Source organism: Mirounga angustirostris, unplaced genomic scaffold (genome assembly GCF_029215605.1).
Source record: "Mirounga angustirostris isolate CCGP_5_RB_7025 unplaced genomic scaffold, mMirAng1.0.hap1 SCAF_9, whole genome shotgun sequence".
Classification (NCBI taxonomy): domain Eukaryota; kingdom Metazoa; phylum Chordata; class Mammalia; order Carnivora; family Phocidae; genus Mirounga; species Mirounga angustirostris.
Genome location: NW_026991717.1, coordinates 69620395 through 69641672, shown reverse-complemented (window position 1 = coordinate 69641672; position 21278 = coordinate 69620395). Strand labels below are relative to the sequence as shown.

The 21278-nt window shown below is 36.3% G+C and overlaps 1 protein-coding gene across 4 annotated transcripts in view; it reads left to right on the top strand.

Annotated features, from left to right (window-relative positions):
* The window catches only part of KATNBL1 (katanin regulatory subunit B1 like 1), a 42032-nt gene extending 27109 nt beyond the window's left edge, over nucleotides 1-14923 (top strand). For 3 of the 4 annotated variants that reach the window (XM_054513621.2, XM_045900416.3, XM_064570718.1), the window contains 8 exons: nucleotides 603-643; nucleotides 2229-2508; nucleotides 6305-6423; nucleotides 7511-7561; nucleotides 7650-7739; nucleotides 8082-8171; nucleotides 9409-9502; nucleotides 11409-14923. In XM_054513621.2, coding sequence (XP_054369596.1) covers nucleotides 603-643; nucleotides 2229-2508; nucleotides 6305-6423; nucleotides 7511-7561; nucleotides 7650-7739; nucleotides 8082-8171; nucleotides 9409-9502; nucleotides 11409-11441 — 798 coding nt within the window. In that variant the 3' untranslated portion in view covers nucleotides 11442-14923. The remainder of the gene's footprint in view (nucleotides 1-602; nucleotides 644-2228; nucleotides 2509-6304; nucleotides 6424-7510; nucleotides 7562-7649; nucleotides 7740-8081; nucleotides 8172-9408; nucleotides 9503-11408) is intronic. The other variant, XM_064570719.1, reaches the window with a different exon arrangement.
* Nucleotides 14924-21278: the final 6355 nt, after the last annotated feature.

The window sequence follows — 21278 nt, the reverse complement described above, 5'->3', positions numbered from 1 at the left end:
CTCCTAGAAGCCCCACCTCCTAATATCATTCATTTTGGGCATTAGGATTTCAACATGAATTTTGAGGGGACATGGTCATTCAGTATATCACAGATAGTTTGAACTGTTAAGTCTATGGATAGTTCTGGTTAAATTATTTAAACGATAGGAAGGTGATACTTTGCTTATCTCCCAGAATTAAGTACAATTAATGAACTACTGAAAACTTTATATTCCAAAAGCTCTATAAAGTTTATGGACAGTATGCTGTTTTGATATGATATCATTTGAATATTATAGTTTAATTCTAAAGAGGAATCTCAGAGGTGATTTTGTTCACCATTGCAGGGCTCATTCATGCTGATATAATTTCTTTTAAACGATATTAAAAGTCAACACACTTATTAAGTACCCTGTAAGTAAAATATATGACTAGTGGCATGGAAAATAAAATAGGGAGATGGACATGTTGCTTTGTCAGATATATCTATGCACAGTGTTGTTGTAACTACAGACTGAGACTGCTGCTTTAATCTGAAAAACTTAACTATGGAATTTCAGATTTGTTGATATCAGTCACAGAACTTAAATATGCTGTTAACTATCTACCTTTTGTTTTTCAGGTTAAGAAATCTCCAAAACAGTTGGCTGCTTACATAAATAGGTAAGAGCTTCTTTAAAGTTTGTGGGAAACAGAAATATTGAAAGCTAGGTAAGAATGAAAAAGAGGGAGGGAAAAAAAAGTCTTCTCGGGGCACGTGGGTGGCTCAGAGGGTTAAAAGTCTGCTTTCAGCTCGGGTCATGATCCCAGGGTTCTGGGATTGAGCCCCACATCCGGCTCCCTGCTTGATGGGGGGCCTGCTTCTCCCTCTCCCTCTGCTGTTCCCCCTGCTTGTGCTCTCTCGCTCTCTCAAATAAATAAATAAAATCTTTAAAAAAAAAAGTATTCTCTTTTATTATAATAAGTAACTTATTGTCAAATAGCCCCTGTGTGCCATTCTCTGTGGAAAACACATCAGTATTATCTCTAATCCTTACAACAATCCTACTAGAAAGGTATCATTGCCCCTAACAATTGATGAGAAAAACTAAAGATTTGTGATTTGTTCAGGGTCATACAGCCAGAAAGTGGTAAAAATGACATTGGTTCCCAGATCTTTGGAACTCTAAAAGCACTTTCTACTAAACTACTGCTTCTCAGAATGGATCTGAGGACAGCGGGGGTTCCTGGAGTCCTTTCAGGTAGTTTATGAGGTCAAGACTATATTCATAACAATAACATTAATTCACCTTCTTGATTTTCACTCTTAGAAATAGAGTTTTCCAGGGACTACATGATATTTGATACCACAGTAGATTGAATGCAGAAGCAGATATGAGAATCCAACTGTCTTAACTAAATATTAGAGATTTTGCACAAATGTAAAAAAGTGCCATTCTTCTCACTATATTTTGTTGTGGGAAACGGGGTTTTTTTGGTAAAATATTCTGTGTTAATATGTAATCTTATTATTACTTAAACGAATCAGTAAGTTTCCTCAGTTTCAGTGTCTGATACAGTAAATATCAGTAGATATTGCCCACATAAAAAAATTGTTTCGAAATCTCAGTAATTTTTAAGAGTTGCAAACTATCCTGAGGCCAAAACATTGAGAATCACCGTATGAAACTGTTAGATTTGCTCTATTGTGTCTTATCTTATTTAAACAAATTAAATGTACTTAAGTTTAATCAAAATAATTATTCTTGGGGCTCTTGGGTGGTTCAGTCAGTTAAGGGTCTGCCTTCAGCTCAGCCATCATCCTGGGGTCCTGGGATCTAGCCCCGCGATGGGCATGCTGCTCAGCGGGGAGTCTGCTTCTCTCTCTCCCTCAAACCCTCCCCCTGCTCATGCTCTCACTCCCTGTCTTTGTCTCTCTCAAATGAATAAATAAAAAATCTTTAAAATATATATGTATATTCAAATTTGCACAATTCAGATATATTTCATTTTTAAAGCATATAGTTATGCTTCTTCAGTTTCATTTAGTATAAAGTATTATCCTTTTCATTGCTTTCCAGTAGGTTTGTAATTTTTTCTCTTTAATTTTCTTCTTTGATCTAAGAGTTAGGATTTTTAAAATTCTGTTTACTTCTAATTTTAGTGGATTGTGATCACAAAATGTGACCTATTAAATCTTTCTGCTTAAAAAGTTGTAAAGGTTTTCATGTAGTTCTTTTTCACTTAAGCAAATCAATTCTTCTTACAGAACAGTTGGACAAGCTGTGAAAAGCCCAGATAAACTACGTAAGGTGATCTATCGCAGAAAGAAAGTGCATCATCCCTTTCTAAATCCTTGTTACAGAAGAAAACAGTCCCCTAGAACTGGGGGCTGTGACATGGCAAATAAAGAAAATGAACTGGCTTGTACAGGCCACCTGCCTGAAAAATTACGCCATGATAGTCGAACATATTTGGTTAACTCCAGTGATTCTGGTTCTTCACAAACAGAAAGCCCATCATCAAAATATAGTGGGTTTTTTTCTGAGGTAAGTCATTTAAATGAGCTTAACTTTATTCCTGTTATACTATTCCCTTTTTCTTTGTCATATTCTGCTAGCAGAGTCGTTCATTGCCTGTTGAATTCAGACTCTGAGTGATTCTAACTCCCTGAGACAGTTTTCTAGATTAACCAAATTTGAATCAGTAGTTACTCCATTTCACTAAGTTAGTGATATCTGAGATGGAATGAAATGGTTGACAAGCTGCTATAAATATTCAAAATGGCAAGTTGGTCAGCAGAGATTTAAAGGAAAGGAAAAGAAGGTATCTGGCCTAAAAAGTAGACCACCAAAGCCAGTTAGTTATCCAGGAACAAATGTTTTGCTTGGCTCTCAGAATTGCCATTGGAAGCTTTGTTCAGGAAAACATGCTGAGCTTTGCTGCTCTTCTAGCTCAGGTGAAATTAGTTGTTTGAACAGGCTCAAGGGAATTTGGGGGGGGTGGTGAAAGAAATATTCTAAAACTGGATTGTAATGCTGGTTGTATAATTCTGTCATGATCTGTGAGAAGAAAGGAAGCAGGGGGGCACTGGGTGGCTCAGTCACTTAAGCCTCTGACTCTGTTTCCACTCAGGTCATGATCTCAGAGTCATAAGATTGAGTCCTGTGTAGGGCTCTGTGCTCAGGGTGGAGTCCGCTTGGGATTCTCTCCCTTTTCCTCTCCCTCCCTGTGCGTACATGCGTGTGCTTGCTCGGTCACTCTCTCTCTAAACTAAATAAATAAAAATTTTTTTTTAAAAGGAGGGGCACCTGGGTGGCTCAGTCATTAAGCGTCTTGCCTTTGGCTCGGGTCGTGATCCCAGGGTCCTGGGATTGAGCCCCACATTGGGCTCTCTGCTCAGCGGGAAGCCTGCTTCTCCCTCTCCCATGTCCCCTGCTTGTGTTCCCTCTCTCACTCTCTCTCTCTGTCAAATAAATTAAATCTTTAAAAAAAAAAAAAGGGAATCAAGGAGAATGATTTAATAGTGAATTATCATGGACCCTGGAGAATAGGATGGTAATCAAACTTAGTATTAAAGAGAATCACTGTCATGCAGATTCATTCACAAATACTTATTGAGGGCTCCCAACTGTGTAATGCATTCTGCAGGCTCTGAGGAGTTACATCGGTAGATGAAAAACAGACACTGCTCCTACTTTCATGTAGTTAGAGAAGTGATGGGGCCAACACTAATCAGATAATCAAAGAAACTACATACCCTGAAGAAAAAGAACATATGATTATATAACCCAGAAATCTGGCCTAGATTGGGACCTAGGTTGGTTCATCAGCTGAATTGAGGGAATGGACATTCTGAGGGCAAATACCTTTATTAAAAAAAAAACAAACAACTTCAGTTATACATTTGAATTAGTGCCATGGTGAGTCATTTTTCAAGGTCCCCCTTTTACTTTGCTCTCAGTTTGATTACTTTGCACAAACCTTCCTTAGCATGACACTTAGCTAGTAAGTTTATTGATCTTTTGTTATTTCTTTTTTTTTTTTAAGATTTATTTATTTTGAGAGAGCGCTCACTTGTGCATGCAGTGGGGAGGGGCAGAGGGAGAGAGAGTCTTAAGCAGACTCTGTGCTAAGCACGGAGCCCAACACAGGGCTTGATCTCACAACCTGAGCCAAAACCAAGAGTCGGTCGCTTAACCGACTCTGCCACCCAGGACCCCCTGATCTTTTGTTATTTCATACCTTTTTTACTGACTCAGTAGTGCCTGCTCTAAAAACCTAAATCTAAAAGTGTTAACATTATTTTGTCAAAGTTCAAATACACATAACCTTTTGATCCAACAGTTCTGTGCCTAGGTATATACCCAAGAGAATTGAAAACATATGTCCATACAAACACTTATAAACAGATGTTCATAACATTCATAATAGCCCAAAGTGGAAACATTCCAAATGTCCTTCACTTGATGTATGGATAGATAAAATGTCATATATTCATACAGTGAAATATTATTTGACCATTATAAAGAGTAAAGTACCAATATATGCTACACTATGTATAAACCTTGAAAACATTATGCTGTGTGAAAAAAGCCACATCAAAAAGGCCACATATTGTATAATTCACATTATATGAACTGTCCAGACTAGGTGAAGTCATAGAGACAAAAAGTAGATTAATGGTTGCCAAGGGCTGGAAAGAAGGGAGATTGGAGTTCAGGGTTTCTCTTAGGGGTGATGAAAATGTTGATTTTAAAATTAATTGTGGTGGGGCACTTGGGTGGCTCAGTTGGTTAAGCGACTGCCTTCAGCTCAGGTCGTGGTCTCAGGGTCCTGGATTGAGCCCCACATTGGGTTCCCTGCTCTCCCTCTCCCTCTGAGGCCCCTCCCTGCTTGTGTGCTCTCTCTCTTAAATGCATAAATAAAATCTTATAAAAAATAAATGAATAAAATTGATTGTGGTGATGGTTGTACAATCCACAGATATACTAAAAACTGAATTGTACATTTTAAGTGCTTAAGTTTTATGGTATGTGAATTATATCTTAATCTGTTACTTAAAACAATGAATCTAGTTGTTCCGGTGCTAAAAATAATCTTACCGAAATATTTGTATAAGTGCACATATTTACATACATAAGGATGTTCACTGATGCATAGTTTTAATAGGGAAAAACCAGAATCAATCTAAGTAAATTATGGTGTATAACAACTGGAGATTGTTTTTTAAAAATGAGGTTGATCTGTGGTTTTTTGTTGTTGTTGTTTTTTTAAATATTTTATTTATTTATTTGACAGAGAGAGACACAGCAAGAGAGGGAACACAAGCAGGGGAAGTGGGAGAGAGAGAAGCAGGCCTCCCTCTGAGCGGGGAGCCTGATGCGGGGCTTGATCCCAGGACCCTGGGATCATGACCTGAGCCGAAGGCAGACGCTTAACGACTGAGCCACCCAGGCGCCCCGAGGTTGATCTGTGTTTTGACATTAAAATCTTTATAATATATAAGTGAAAAACAAGGTTTTCGAAAGTACAGGTATTATAATATTTTAATTTTATATCTAATTTGTCTGTCTAGAAAGTGGTTTAGAAAGATACATACCAGTCTGTTAACTGTGATTACTTCTGAGAAGTGCTACTAGATTTTATCTGGGTAGATAGAGATTATTCACTTTTTCTTTGATACAGTTCTGTGCTATTTGAACATTTTACAAGAGGAACATATTACCTTACTATATTAAAAAAAGGAATGAATGAATTTAAATACTGGTCATAGAACTGAATTTTTGTGGTTCCCTTCCCGTGTTATTCAGTATATATCTATCTTTGCTTTTAATCCACATAATAAATGCTAGGTTTGTAGGTGAGTTAAAAGTAATTTATTTTACAAATTATTGAGATTTAAAAAGAAAATGGTAGCAAATAAAAAGTCTTGATAAAAAAATAAACAAGTCCTGGGGCACCTGGGTGGCTCAGTCGTTAAGCGTCTGCCTTCGGCTCAGGTCATGATCCCAGGGTCCTGGGATCGAGCCCCACATCAGGCTCCCTGCTCCGCGGGAAGGCTGCTTCTCCCTCTCCCACTCCTCCTGCTTGTGTTCCCTCTCTCGCTGTGTCTCTCTCTGTCAAATAAATAAATAAAATATTTAAAAAAATAAACAAGTCCTAAATTTATTCAGATCATTTGTTTACTTTGTTCAACTGCAACATTCCTTTTTTGGGGTCAGTAAAAAGGAGTCACCTCTGCATAATTTTAAAATATGTCTACCAGGATAATTTAACTGGAAAAAAATGGTTTCATGTCATGTTTCAGTGTGCTTTTTAACAAATTAGATGACTGCCTTTCAGGTTTCTCAGGACCATGAAACAATGGCACAGGTTTTGTTCAGCAGGAATTTGAGATTGAATGTAGCTTTAACATTCTGGAGAAAGAGAAGTATAAGTGAGCTTGTAGCTTATTTGGTGAGGTAAGTATGACCTTTTATGCTTTTGTTCAGTTAAAGTAATTTCCATGTTTTATCTTGAAGTGCCTGTTCTTTTTTATGTTATACTGGCTAAAATTTTAAACTTCCTATATTTAGGTTCAGTAGCAACAATATATTTTAAATTATATTTATCACCAGTCTAAGAGTAATCAATATACAGAAAACCATATGTTTCATCATATTGAACAAAGCTATTACCTTCTCTAGGGTTCTTATATATAAAACCCAGAGATACCAGTATGGGAAAAGTAACCTTTTAAAAATCCTCTTTGAGTCAGAATTTTAAGCCTGGCTTTCCTCAATATATTCAAGTCTCTTCTCAAACATTATCTTTTTTTTCCCCCCTAGAGAGAGAGGGTGTGTGTGTGGGATAGGGGGCGTTGTCAGGCAGGCAGAGAGGGAGAGAAAGATTCTTTGAGCAGGCTCTGTGCTCAGAGCCCCACGCAGGGCTAGATCTCAGGCTCCTGAAATTATGACCTGAGCCAAAATCAGGAGTGAGATGCTTAACCATCTGAGCCAACCAGGCACCCCCACTTCTCCAGTATTAATGAAGCCTTCCCTGACCACCTTATTTAAAAATACGTATTTCAGGGCACCTGGGTGGCTCAGTTGTTAAGCGTCTGCCTTTGGCTCAGGTCATGATCCCAGGGTCCTGGGATCGAGCCCCACATCGGGCTCCCTGCTCAGCGGGAAGCCTGCTTCTCCCTCTCCCACTCCCCCTGCTTGTGTTCCCTCGCTTGCTGTCTCTCTTTGTCAAATAAATAAATAAAATCTATTAAAAAATACCTATTTCTTCACTCCCTGTCTCTCCTATTTTTTCCCATAGCACTTACTACCATCAACTTGCTCTATATGTATTTTACTTGTTATCTGTCTCTGTCTTCTTCCACACCCCATCCCTACACACACTCTGAAATACAAGTACTGTATCTCTTTGTTTACTGCTGCATCCCCAGCATCTGGCTCATCATAGAGACTTAGATTCTTTGCTGAATGAGTAAATTTTTCAAAAGCAGTGTGCAAGTTACAGATAAGGAAATCAGCACTCTAAGCAGTTTTGTACCCACAGGATAGAAGACCTTGGAGTTGTTGTGGATTGCCTTCCTGTGCTCACCAATAGGTAAAAAAAAAAAAAATTTTCAGAAAAAAAGTAGTTTAAAGAAGGAAAATTACTTATTCATAATTTTACAACTTAGTATTTATTTTAGTTTACAGGAAGAAAAACAATACATCTCACTTGGCTGCTGTGTAGATTTGTTGCCTCTAGTAAAGTCCCTACTTAAAAGCAAATTTGAAGAGTAAGTGCTAATGTGACTCTCAATTCATTTTTCTCTTACAGCATCCTTGATTTTGTTGCTTGTGAGTACATAGTGGTAGTTTGAACTCCATGAGACATGCATGGTGTCTGTTTTCAAGGAGCTTATAGCCCAATTAAGAAAAGAATATGAAATGATTAAAGATTAATTACAAAAGCATCTATAAACAACTTACATAAAATACAGCTTTTGAAAGTAGTGAAATAAAATTTTTAAAGGGGAAAAATCAGTATGTGTATGTGCTTTTTTGGGAGCTGAGTATCTTTTTTTGTAAAGGCTTGTTGGGTGAAAACACTTGAATTCTGTAACAAAATGTCATTTCAGATATATAATAGTTGGTTTAAACTGGCTTCAAGCAGTCATAAAAAGGTGGTGGTCAGAACTATCATCCAAAACAGAAATTGTAAATGATGGGTGAGTATATCTTTAAAAATAAACTCATTCTAATAAAATTTTTTTCAGAAAAGCAGTTTGATTAAAAGATGATAATTCTATTCCATGATCATTATTAAATAACAATTTATTTTCTTTTCAGAGAAATATTAAATTAGAATAGTGTTCACATGCAAAAATTACATATGAAAATTGAATTCCAGAGCCCAGTAACCTCCTCTATCTCTTTTTCTGGCAGAACCTTATACTTCATTTTAGGAGGAAAAAGCACAACAGTGCTTTAACCCTCATACCTGTTATAATGAGTAAGGGAGAAAAAAAGAGATGGCTTTTGGGCGCCTGGGTGGCTCAGTTGGTTGAGCGACTGCCTTCGGCTTAGGTCATGATCCTGGAGTCCCTGGATCGAGTCCCGCATCGGACTCCCTGCTCAGCGGGGAGTCTGCTTCTCCCTCTGATCCTCCCCCTCTCATGCTCTCTGTCTCCCATTCTCTCTCTCAGATAAATAAATAAAAAATCTTAAAAAAAAAAAAAAAAGAATGGATATACCTGGGGCGCCTGTGTGGCTCAGTCGTTAAACATCTGCCTTTGGCTCAGTGCATGATCGCAGGGTCCTGGGATCGAGCCCCGCATCGGGCTCCCTGCTCTGCGGGGAGCCTGCTTCTCCTTCTCCCACTCCCCCTGCTTGTGTTCCCTCTCTCGCTGTGTCTCTCTCTGTCAAATAAATACAATCTTTAAAAAAAAAGAGAGAGATGGCTTTTGGTGAGTTAAGTATTGAGGCACAGGGATGGAAGCATCCTGCATCCTATAGGTCTTTGACTACCTAGACATTAACCTGAGAATCCGATGTGGATGATTATAATTCTAAAAACTGTACTATAATCATCATAATTTGAATATTGCCTTGATGTAAAAATGTGTGGGTATTCTACTCGATGAACCAGATTATCATGAAGCTGCAAAAAAATATCTCCCAACAGTCTTCTTAAAGATTTTTTTCTCTAGGCTCTCAAAAATTTCCCACTTCATACCCAAGACCAGGTTGTCCACATGCTGCTCCAAATGCCTAGTTTTCTTTCCTGCTTTAACAAAAAAATAATCTTTAATTTCCATGATGGGCAAGTATTATTTTAAAGAGTTACTTGATTTCAAATGGTACAATTTCTCTTGATAAATACTTGAGAATTTGAAACTGTGTTCATTAAGTGTATTTTACTAAGTCCATATTCTTATAATTGCATTCTTTTTTCTTTTCTCATAGAAATATTCAGATTTTAAAACAACAATTAAGTGGATTATGGGAACAGGAAAACCATCTTACTTTGGTTCCAGGATATACTGGTAATATAGCCAAGGTAATCCACATTTAAGCTTAAAATCTCTATTTAAGCTTAATTAAATATTAGAAATAATATATTAGTATTATGCATTTATAAATGAAGTCTTTCAAATATTCAATACAGTACATATATATTTTTTCAAGATTTTATTTATTTATTTGACAGAGAGACACAGCGAGAGAGGGAACACAAGCAGGGGGAGTGGGAGAGAGAGAAGCAGGCCTCCTGCCGAGCAGGGAGCCTGATGCGGGGCTCGACCCCAGGATCGTGGGACATAACCTGAGCCGAAGGCGGATGCTTAATGACTGAGCCACCCGGTCGCCCCTACAGTACTATTCTAATAAGGCCTAAAGTCAGTTTCGTATTGTCCTCTGGATATGAATATGACTTTGGCAAGGAACACAGGAATTAGCCATTGAATGTATTTCAGATGCAGCTGTGGAAATGATGTGCTAGAGGGAATTTAATGAACTAGCTCCAGTTGGAGAAGAGGTTAGGAACCCAGGTTAGGAAGGCATCCGAAAAGAGAGTGACACTCAGGAGGCAAGGGGTGAGGAATGTAATCAAATGCTTTCAGGGTATTATTTTGTACTTGGCTTTTGCTAATGTCATGCTTTTGGGAAAGTAAATGTTCAAATCACAGTATGAATTTGACATTGTTCTTTATTTACTTTCTTATCTCTTAAAGGAAAAGATATATTGGTAGTTTGGATTTTAATATTTAAACTCCAGAAAACATTGGTAGTTAAAATGTAATTGCAGGGGGGAAAAGATCACTGTTAAGAAATATTTACACCCTTTTACTGAGCATACTGCTATCATAAATGGGCATTAATCAGAAATATACAAGCATTCTTTAGTTTAAAAAATACAGTATTCTAAGTAAGAGGTATTATGTTGTGAACTTAGTTGTGAAATTCTCCTTGGATACCTTCAAGAAAAGAAGCAAAATGATTTATCAAACAAGTGTGTGACCACTGTGTATAATTTTACTCTGTAGAATTCTTAACAATGAAAATCTCATAAATATCAATTTCCCAGTTTTTTGTTGTTGTTTTAGTTGTTGTTCTTTCAGTAATGGGGGGGAAATGAAGTAAAAGTTGATAGAAAATGGATATAGAGTATGTATTACATATCACCTTGTTCTGGAGGCACCTTGCATTCTTGTTAGTAGTACTGAAAAAATATTGTCTCCTTAGAAATTTCCTTTCAATTACAATTTTTTATAAAGAGAAATTTTGTGGTTATGACCCTAGATACAGTATTTATTATTGAAGAAAATATTGAGTGATTAAAAAAGTTCTGTGAAGTTCCTTAAGTTGTGATAAAACCTCTTTTATAGTATTAAGCCCTCAGTTGTAATTTTTCAAGGGTAGAAATCAGAAAGGCTGTCCTCGGGGCGCCTGGGTGGCTCAGTTGGTTAAGCAACTGCCTTTGGCTCAGATCATGATCCTGGAGTCCCGGGATCGAGTCCCGCATCGAGCTCCCTGCTCGGCCAGGAGCCTGCTTCTCCCTCTGACCCTCCCCCCTCTCATGTACTATCTCTCATTCTCGCTCTCTCAAATGAATAAATCTTTAAAAAAAAAAAAGAAAGGCTGTCCTCAGGCTGGCCTAGAGTATATATAGCAATGAAGGAATTGCTGGGAATTAATGATCTTGCTTAGCTATAAAAGCAGAGTGATTTGATCACAGGAACCAGAACATTCACTCAGCACTTAACAAACATTTATTGAGCATGTGCTGTGTGCCAGACACAGTGCTAAACAAAATGCAGCTAAAAAAGTTCAGTAAGACACATTTACCCTCAGAAGGTCGCAAGAAGCTAAAGCAAATCACGTAACAAAAAGGGAGAAGAAAATGGGGTGTGCATATGTGTATTTGCTGTACCAGCTAATGAAATGTTTTTGTTTTGTTTTCTAAGGATGTAGATGCTTATTTATTACAGTTGAATTGAGAGACTTCATCTACTAAAGAGCATTTGATTATTCAAAACGTCCCCAGACTAAGATTTCAAAAACAAAAAAAAAAGTCTCATCTGAGAACTGTGAATCGTGGAAGAAATCAAAACCTTTTTTTTCTTTAAAAAGCCACATATGAAACCACTAATGAAACCCTAACAATCTACTTCACATTGAAGTGGAAAAATATCCAAAAGGAGCAGCTTCAACTTCAATGAGGTGAAAGTGCACTATGAAGATTGTTCGCCTTTGCTGCATTCGGGATTTATATGGTTATTTGGTAACATTGTTTAAGAACTACTGGGTCTTAATGCAATCCTACATAAGAATATAATTTATACTATGTCAAAAAGAAGACAGGACTTACTACTAGGAATCACAAAGACCAATCATCGTGACTCTTTTGAAGATTGTGTTTTATAAGAAAACACTTAAATGTGTGCAGCTATTTTCTTATTTTGAAGACTTTGCAAGTTTAAAATGTCATAGCAAATAATCAGTACTAAAAATTTGTCCACACTGAGATACTGTGTATACAAAATGCCTTAATTATTAATAAGCCAATGTATACCAATACGTGTTTAAAAAAATTAAAACCAACCATGCTTCTGGCATGATAAAATCATGGAATTACATCAGGGGTTTCCACTCATGTAGAATGTTGTTGTTAAAACTTATTCCATACCATTTTTAAAACTTGAGGATATTTTCCGTATCTCTGAATTTTTTTTTTGCCAGAATCATTGTGTCATGTATGTATGTGTTGTTTCTATATAAAAGAAAAAGGTGAATATGTATTTGTATGAATGCTTAACTAGAAATGTCCATGGAGTTGGCTAATTTATATTCACTTTTTATTGTATATAGATTCCTAATATTTTCAGTTCTGTATCATTTAAGCTTTCTTCATTTGAGTAAATTCACTAAATATTTCTATTTTTTGCTTTTTTAATTCTGCTTTTATATCAGTTTAATTCTTTTTCACTACTTATGTTTTAAAGAATTACATACAGTGCTTTAGAAATGTTTACAGTTAGTGCTGACCTTGTGTTCTAAATTCCAACACTTTACTACCTCCTCCAATGGTTAGTATGAAATGCCAGCAGACTGTATGAGGTCTTTTTTTTTTAATATCATTTTTAGTGTCAATGAACCCATTTCTGGAATGTCTTAACAGCTATATATCTTATCTTGAAAGTGATTGGGATTTAAATACCACTATTGGTAGTTTGTGCATCATCTCATCTGAGTAAAGATTTTTAGTAATTGATTTTTCTGCAGTAATCCTACAAGCACTTGAATGTAAATCTTTAGCATTTATCCAGTTAGCCACTACTGATGTGAATCCCAAGCAACTTTGTTGCTTTAAAAATGTTATCTTTCACTGAGTTCTATTTTTTGTGTAGCTATATTTGATATAGCTGTGTATTCCTCACAGTGAGCATCAATTTTAATAATCAGTTCTTAAGTCTTTAGAATAATTTAAGATTACTGCATCTCTGTGATTTGAGAGTTGAGTTATATAAGAAGTTGTTTTTCAGGAGGTGGGAATTTGAATCGTAAACCTGCGTCATCTCTGTGAAACCTTAAGATGATGAAATAGAACCTTTCTTTGTTCCTATTCCTTTAGTTATCACTGTCTTATCTAACACTTTGCACCAGTTAACTCAGTTGGAGCATGGTGCTAATGAGGCTAAGGATAGGAGTTCAATTCTTTTATAGGTTCATTAACTTTACACATACACAGAACTATTCATGGCCACAGATTGCAACTTCTTGTAGGTATGTATCTCACAATTCAGCTCTTAGTCACAAGGAAGATGATGTATATGACATAGCATAAGCCTTTCATCTCAAATGGAAAGACAGCTTAAATAATTGGTATATGTGATACTATAGACTTTAATATTTAAATTAAACATAATGTAATATCTAAAATATTGTGTCACTGTAATTTTCTCAGGGTAAGACCATTTCCTAAATAGTATCTTTTAAAAATCAAATTTCAATAAATTTCAGTAAAAATTAGATACAAATACAAATAAAACATAGTAACAAAAGGTAAAATCCTATTAACACTGAGTTCTTGTGCCTAAGTTTGGGTTTATTAAAGGAAAGTATACTCAGTGCTGTCTAAGACAGCAGAATCTTTAGCTCACATATATTATTCAGTATCACACAACTCCTAATTTCTGTTCTTGGCGTTTGCGGTTTACATTAGTATCTACCTTTCTCAGTTACTGAGTTATGATTAGTATTTTTAGTACGATTTTTGGATAAAAGATGTTAAATAAGTAAATATTGTTGAACACTTTGGTTGCTGTTAAGCTCCTCTCATGCTATGTAATCAGAACAGTGTTGATTTGATCTCCAAAAAGAGCCAAAGAAAGTGTTTACAAAGTATTTTGGCTGTTGTATTGACCTAGATTAGGACAATTGCTGTCTGTCATTGCTCATTTATTATTGTGCTGCTAAGCAGTATACAGAACTGAGGGACTACCCAACGTCTCTATGCCTTTTTACCTCTTCTACCTTCTTAGGTATTCTGTACTTGACTTTGCTAACTTTGCAGGTCTAGGGACAGGAAGTTTATTGAGGTGATGGAGGGTTATAATCAAGTAATTTGCTTCTACTAGAAATAAAGTGAATGGATTTTGTAATGAGTGGTCATGATCAGAATTAGGGTTAAAAGGAAGCAAGCATTATCAGATGGTTTTTAAAATTAATCTTTTGGCAGTAATTTCAGAAGTAGTTGACACAGATTATTTACTTGAATCCTGAGATGTGAGGATTTGGATATAAATCCTGTATCCACTTTGGGGAATCATTAATATCAGCACTAAACTCTGAGGGCTACTGACGAATTAAATCTTAATGCCCTTGAACATTTTTGATACATGTTATGTCCTAATCTTAAAAATGGTCATGTAGATTCAGAGCTACATTTCTGGCCTTTGAAATAGGCCAACTCAGAACATTTCTGTATTTGGCAAGTTGATATAATTAACATTAATGGATGATTTGAGAAATTATTATTAGCTATTAAATGTTGGTAATAGGAATAATATTTAAATAGTTACTTAAATTACTTAAATTAATCAAGGGGCTTGAAAAAGCAAAATTTAATATTTTAGCAGTCATTCCCAGTTATCTTTCTTCCTATTTAAGAGCAAGATGGTAATGTCAGTTGCCTTTGTTGATTTAAAGAAGAAAAAAAAAAATCACAAACAATTGATTTAACTGGAGTGATCCATTTGGATACACTACTTATCTTTCAATACGAACTTTTATTTTCTGGATTACTTCAAATGGAAATAATATTGCTGGACATTTGTTGGTAGGTATTTATTTACTCCTATTCATTCTCCCTTAATTTCTAATTCTAACTATGAAAATTGTCATAAAACTTTGTGACCAACTATTCCTGCTCCTTTTTTATTCTGTAACAGGAATATAGAATAAAAAATTCATCCCTAAACACTGTATGCTCCTAATTTGTAAGATAGCTTGATTGATTCAGTGACAGCATTAAGTGTAACAATAAAAACAAATACTGCATATTATATACCCAGTAAAACAAGTATCTTTTCCAATGCTGTACTTAAAATAATATTTAAAATATTGTAGTCAGTGTAATGTTCTCTGGGTCAGATCATTGACTTAACAGCATCTGCTAAAATCAAACGTCAGTAAAAATTAAGTACAAATAAAACATAGTATATACCCCAGTATTTTCTCTTATAGACTATAATCATAATACACAAAAAGACAGTGACTGTGTACCAGTTCTGTGAAAGGGCAGCCCCAGAGCTACCAATATTTTTCATAGCAAAGCTTGTTATATATTATTGCTTTGATAAACAGAATTATTATCTGAGCTACAAAGTTTTCAGATAAGAGATGTCAAGAGTCTAGATGAGGATTCAGCCCCCAAATACACATGAAGTAGTATTGTTTTTTTTTTTTTTAAGATTTATTTATTTGACAGACAGACAGGCAGTGAGAGAGGGAACACAAGCAGGGGGAGTGGGAGAGGGAGAAACAGGCTGCCCGTGGAGCAGGGAGCCCGATGTGGGGCTCGATCCCAGGACCCTGGGATCATGACCTGAGCCGAAGGCAGACGCTTAACGACTGAGCCACCCAGGCGCCCCTCTTTTTTTTTTTTTTTTTTACATGTACACCATTTACTACACAAGGTATACCTCAAAAAAGTAATAAAAGTCAAAAGAAAAAATTTAAAAGTATTGTTTATAATATATCACCCACCTTAAATAAAATATCATAGATACAATTGAAACCCTGTATGTACCTTACCATGTCCCATTATTTCCCTCCTCCAAGGTGACACAGCCTTTGTCATGCCCCTATGGGTTTTACAATTTTTATGTAAATAGGGTCACACTACACATCCCTGTGCTCGCTTCGGCAGCACATACACATTACACATCCTTCCTTAACTTGCTGATTTTACTTAAAATTCTATTTCTTTTAAGATTCATGTCTGTCGGGGCGCCTGGGTGGCTCAGTTGGTTAAGCGACTGCCTTCGGCTCAGGTCATGATCCTGGAGTCCCTGGATCGAGTCCCACATCGGGCTCCCTGCTCTGCGGGGAGCCTGCTTCTCCCTCTGCCTCTGTCTCTCTCTCTCTCTTTGTCTCTCATGAATAAATAAAATCTTTAAAAAAAAAAAAAAAAGATTCATGTCTGTCAGTACACATGGCTCTAGTTCATTTGCTTCCAGAATGATACTCTATTGTGGAAATACACCCTCATGTATTTGTCCATTTTGTTGGTGATGGACATCTAAGTATTTGAATGAGTACTGATTCTTATCCTTTACAGTATTATGTATTTTCATTCAGATTTAAACCAGGATTTTTTTTTTTTTTTTTTAATGTCCCGGACCTGGCCAAGACTGTTGTGACACTATGAATTTACACCAAAGCTGAGAAGAGTTGATCCAAGTATTTTCTAGGGTAAGAAAGAGTTGTCGCGGGAGTCCTGGAATACACTGAATTATTAGAGTTATTTGCTTCTAAAATTAACTATGTTGCATTTATCAACCAAACCTGCAACATGGAGCCTGGATTAGAATTAGACCTCACCTTCCAGAAGTCAGGAAGAGAGTTTTAGCATTCATTTACTTTTCTACTTTGATTTTTTTTTTTTAAGATTTTATTTATTTATTTGAGAGAGAGAATGAGAGAGAGCACATGAGAGGGGGGAGGGTCAGAGGGAGAAGCAGACTCCCTGCCGAGCAGGGAGCCCGATGCGGGACTCGATCCTGGGACTCCAGGATCATGACCTGAGCCGAAGGCAGTCGCTTAACCAACTGAGCCACCCAGGCGCCCAATTTCTACTTTGATTTAAAAAAGAGAGTGAGAGAAAAAAAAAAAACCACTTCATTAGACCTTTGTATAAAATTAGTTCAATAGGTGAATGAGGCCCTAATTCACCCCTCACTTGCCCAGCAGTCCATTCACCAGTTCCTTTCTGTACAACTGTAGTTTAGCCTCAACAACAGCAGGAAAAGATGGATACTTTTAGGCAGATTCTAAAGCTTAAAAAAGGTTTAGAAGAGGCCTATCTTTCCCCTTAGCCATCTGGATTCCTTTTCCTCTACTTAGAATAGATTAGAAATCAGTAAAGGGGACAACAAACTCACTTTTCAGTCTCTTCTTTTGAAGGCTTCTCTGCCTGTCCCTTAGATGTCGGTGTTCAAGGTTTTAAGGTCTCTTCTCACTCTACCAGTTCCCTGAAAAACATTGTTTATTCCCAAGGCGTCCTTTGCTATCTACATTAATTGTTCTCATTTTGGGGGTGGACAGGAGGCCATTTTTTGGTGGATCAAATGGACATGGATATTTTTAAAGGTTGTGAAAACAAACTGTATGTTTTATCATTCTGAAATATAGATCTTGCCCTAAATCTCTTAGCTCATAAATTATATATGCAATTGCCTACTGGGAACGTCCATTGGGACATCTTGTAGACATGTTAAATTCAGTATATCCAGAATTGACCTCATTCTCCACCTCCACTCCCCTCCACCAACCCTACACACCCCTCACTCCCACCCCCCAGGGACAGAAGGTATTCTGGCTAGGTCCTGGGTTTCCATTCTCACTGAATAGCCCTAATATCAGCAATTCTCAAACTGCAGAACTTTGAGTCATCTCCAAATCACTCATCAAATCCTGTTGGTGCGACTCCCTCAATTTTTCTCATCTTTCTGTATCTCTCCACCTCTCCTGCCATTATCTTAGTCTGCATTATTCCAGCAGCCCCCAGGCTGGTCTATCTGGCACTGGTCCTGCATCTCTATATGCTATCCTCCACACATGCTGCCCCAGAATAGTCTATAGAGCACAAATTTTACTCCTTAAAGCCTCTTAGAATAAACAGTATGATTTATAATCTGTTGACCACACCTCCTCTTCTCTTCCAGTACTTCAGCTAGAATGAACTTGTTTCAGTTTCTGGGAAAACTGCAAATGCTGAAAATATTCTTTGCAAATGTTTTGTTTGAACATTCTTCCCCAAGTTCTCATTTATCATTTTCTCAACGTTCAGGTCTCAGCTTAAACACAGTTTAAATACCTCTTAAACCTGTTAGAGGTATCTGCTGCACGCTCTCATCTTAACCCTATTCTCCTAACACTACTGATATATCAGTGTTTTCTAATTGTTTATCTGTCTTCCCAGCTAGATTGGTAATTTCATGAGGCCCGAGACTGTGTTCTCTTTCACATCTCCAGTACTAAGCACAAAGCCTGGCAGGCAGTAGGCATTGATTCTCACAAATTAATGCAAGGTTGTGGCATCTTTGGGCATGTATCGAGGAAGTAATTGAATAATCCAAAGCTGTTTGTGATAGCAGCTAAAAATGTGTAATTTTAGAAGAAAAATACCCAGTTTTCTTCTCTTCACTTTTTTGTCTTAGGATATTGGTTTGTAAATGTTCATGCTACATACAACAGGATAAAACCTTAGCTAAAATGTGTTTGATTCTTAAAGATTGTTACAATTGTTTTTCTATTGTATAGTTTCTACATTTCACACAAGATCCATGTAAGAGAGGACCACCTATAAAGTGCAAAGTGAAGGTATTTTCATGTAATGTGTAAAACACATACATTTGCTCGAAATTGAGGACATCTCTTTGGTGTTTTGTGTTTCTCTTATTTTGTCTTAAAATAATTGAGAATCATGTGAGGTACAATGGGTTTTTTTTCCCTGTGAGTTTCTTTTTTAAATTACAAAAGTAGTTCATACTTATTTTTGAAAATAGAATAATAAAGAAAATTATCCGTAATCTTATCCACCTGGAGGAGCCAATGTGTCTCTCCTTCCAGATTTTCTTCTGGGTGTATGTATATTTTTAATGTAAATGGATTCAAACTCTACATACTGATATTGGGTATATTGTTTCCTACTCTCCATACACTGGAAAAGCTTGAAGGTAACTGAAAAACATTTTTGCCTATTAAAGCTATATGTTCTGAGCAGTTATTAATTTCTGTGGGGAAATTGGAAGTAGCCAAAAAAATATTTGAGAATTACTTTTGAAGCATTCTTAGTATAGGAGTCTGTTTTCTTTGACCACTGCTAATTATTACTTAACTTTTAAAAAATGCTAGCAAGAGGGCTTATAAGTAAAAGCAATTTCTCTATTTTGAAAAAGAAACATGTAGGTATGTTTAAATGATCTTAAGTAATTAGGAACAAAATTTCAACTTATATTCTGGTGTATTCTAGCCATCAAACATAATTTTCTAATTAGGCCACCCTTTCTTTCTGAAACTGATAATGTTAAGCAATACTATGACTATCAAGTCAGTATAAAACTAAGATTTGATTTTTAAGATTCGGCACTATCTGAATAAATCAATTCCTAATAACCTGACTCTCAATGTATTTTCTACAGAAAGTCTATCTAATGAAGTGCTTCTAACTGAATAATTTTCTGCCTAAATTTTCCTTAGATTCTTTTTTTTTAAGGTTTTATTTATTTATTTGAGGGAGAGATAGAACACAAGTGGTGAAGTATGGAGGCAGAGGGAGAGGGACAAGCAGACATCCTGCTGAGCAGAGAGCTTGATTCAGCTCCATCCCAAGACCCCAGGATCATGATCTGAGCCAAAGGCAAATGCTTAACCAACTGAGCCACCCAGGCAACCCAGATACTGTATTCTTAATTAAAAAGTAATCATTGCATTGTGTCCTGGAGGAAAGTCATGTAATGCTAGAAATGGAGAAAAATTAATTAATGGTGAGTAATAGGAACAGAGATAGGTAAAGCAAAAAATTATACACACATAAATTCATGTGTATATATTAAAAATGTGAATATTCTCCTATTCCTAGACTCAACCTATTATCCTATGCTGTAATCAACCATAAAGATTGTTATATCTTCATACAGAATAAAGGGAGGAGAATTTTTTTTTTTTTTTTTTAAGATTTATTTATTTGACGGGGCGACTGGGTAGCTCAGTCCGTTAAGCGCCTGCCTTCAGCTCAGGTCATGATCCCGGGTCCTGGGATTGAGCCCCGCATCAGGCTCCCTGCTCAGTGGGGAGCTTGCTTCTCTTTCTCCCTCTGACCCCCACTCGTGCTTGCTCTCTCTCTCTAGTGCCCTCTCTCAAATAAATTAAATCTTTTAAACAAAGATTTAATTTATTTGAGAGTGAGCAAGCATGCCAGCACGGGAGCGGAGTGGGGCGGTGGACAGAGAGAGAGAGGGAGAGAGAATCTCAAGCCAACTCCCGGCTGAATGCAGAACCCAACACCAGGGCTCAACCTTCATGAGATCATGACCTGAACTGAAACCAAGAGTCCAACAGCTCAACTGACTGAACCACCCAGGCACCCCAGGGAGGAGGATTTTCTTAAAATGGATGCAGTAATGACTTTTACTGAATTCTCCTATACCATATTAGTGTTTTTATACTACTAAGTAAAATTCCTTAGTCTTTGTCAACTCTAAGATCACACTTTACATTGACTTGCTTTCACATCCATTTAAATGTTTGTTTTAAAGAAGAGCAATAAAACTTTATTCTTCACATTATTTGTAAAGTTATTGGTGATTTAGCCAAGTATAGTTTTGTTTTGTTTGAACTCATTAAGACAATTAACAGCAAAACAGATCAACAGAAAATTGTTAGTACCCTTCTAATTAATAATTTTTAAATTTTCAATTATTTTGTGATTTTTTGTTTTGTTATTCATAAACTTTAAAGACAAGTTAATTAAAGATAACTATATAGCAATTGAAACAAAATAAACCTAACGTTTTAGGCTTTTAAGAATGTCTGATAGTATTGATCCAGGGCCATGTTATTCTTACCTTAGTCTAATAGTCATTTCTGCTTTGTCAGAACTTATGTAGCTAATGTATGTAATGACTTCATTCTACAAATCTTCAAAATATGAAATAGCAAAAGTTTGCTTTAAAAGTTTTTGATGATAATTAGAAACTGTACTTTGGTAAAATTATTCATCTAAAGTAATTTTCTATAATTATTTAAATATTGACGTAAGTTTATAATTAAATAATGAAAGCTATAGTAGTTATGATAATTGATGTATGTTTGATGTAGTCTTCAAAAGAGTAGCCGATGTTTTAGAATCATATCACACTGTTTATCGTCTTAAAGTTTTCTTGGACAAAGTTTTCTTGATATACTTTTGTAATTTTTTTTTTTAAAGATTTTATTTATTTATTTGAGACAGAGAGAATGAGAGAGAGAGAGCACATGAGAGGGGGGAGGGTCAGAGGCAGAAGCAGACTCCTTGCCGAGCAGGGAGCCCGATGCGGACTCGATCCAGG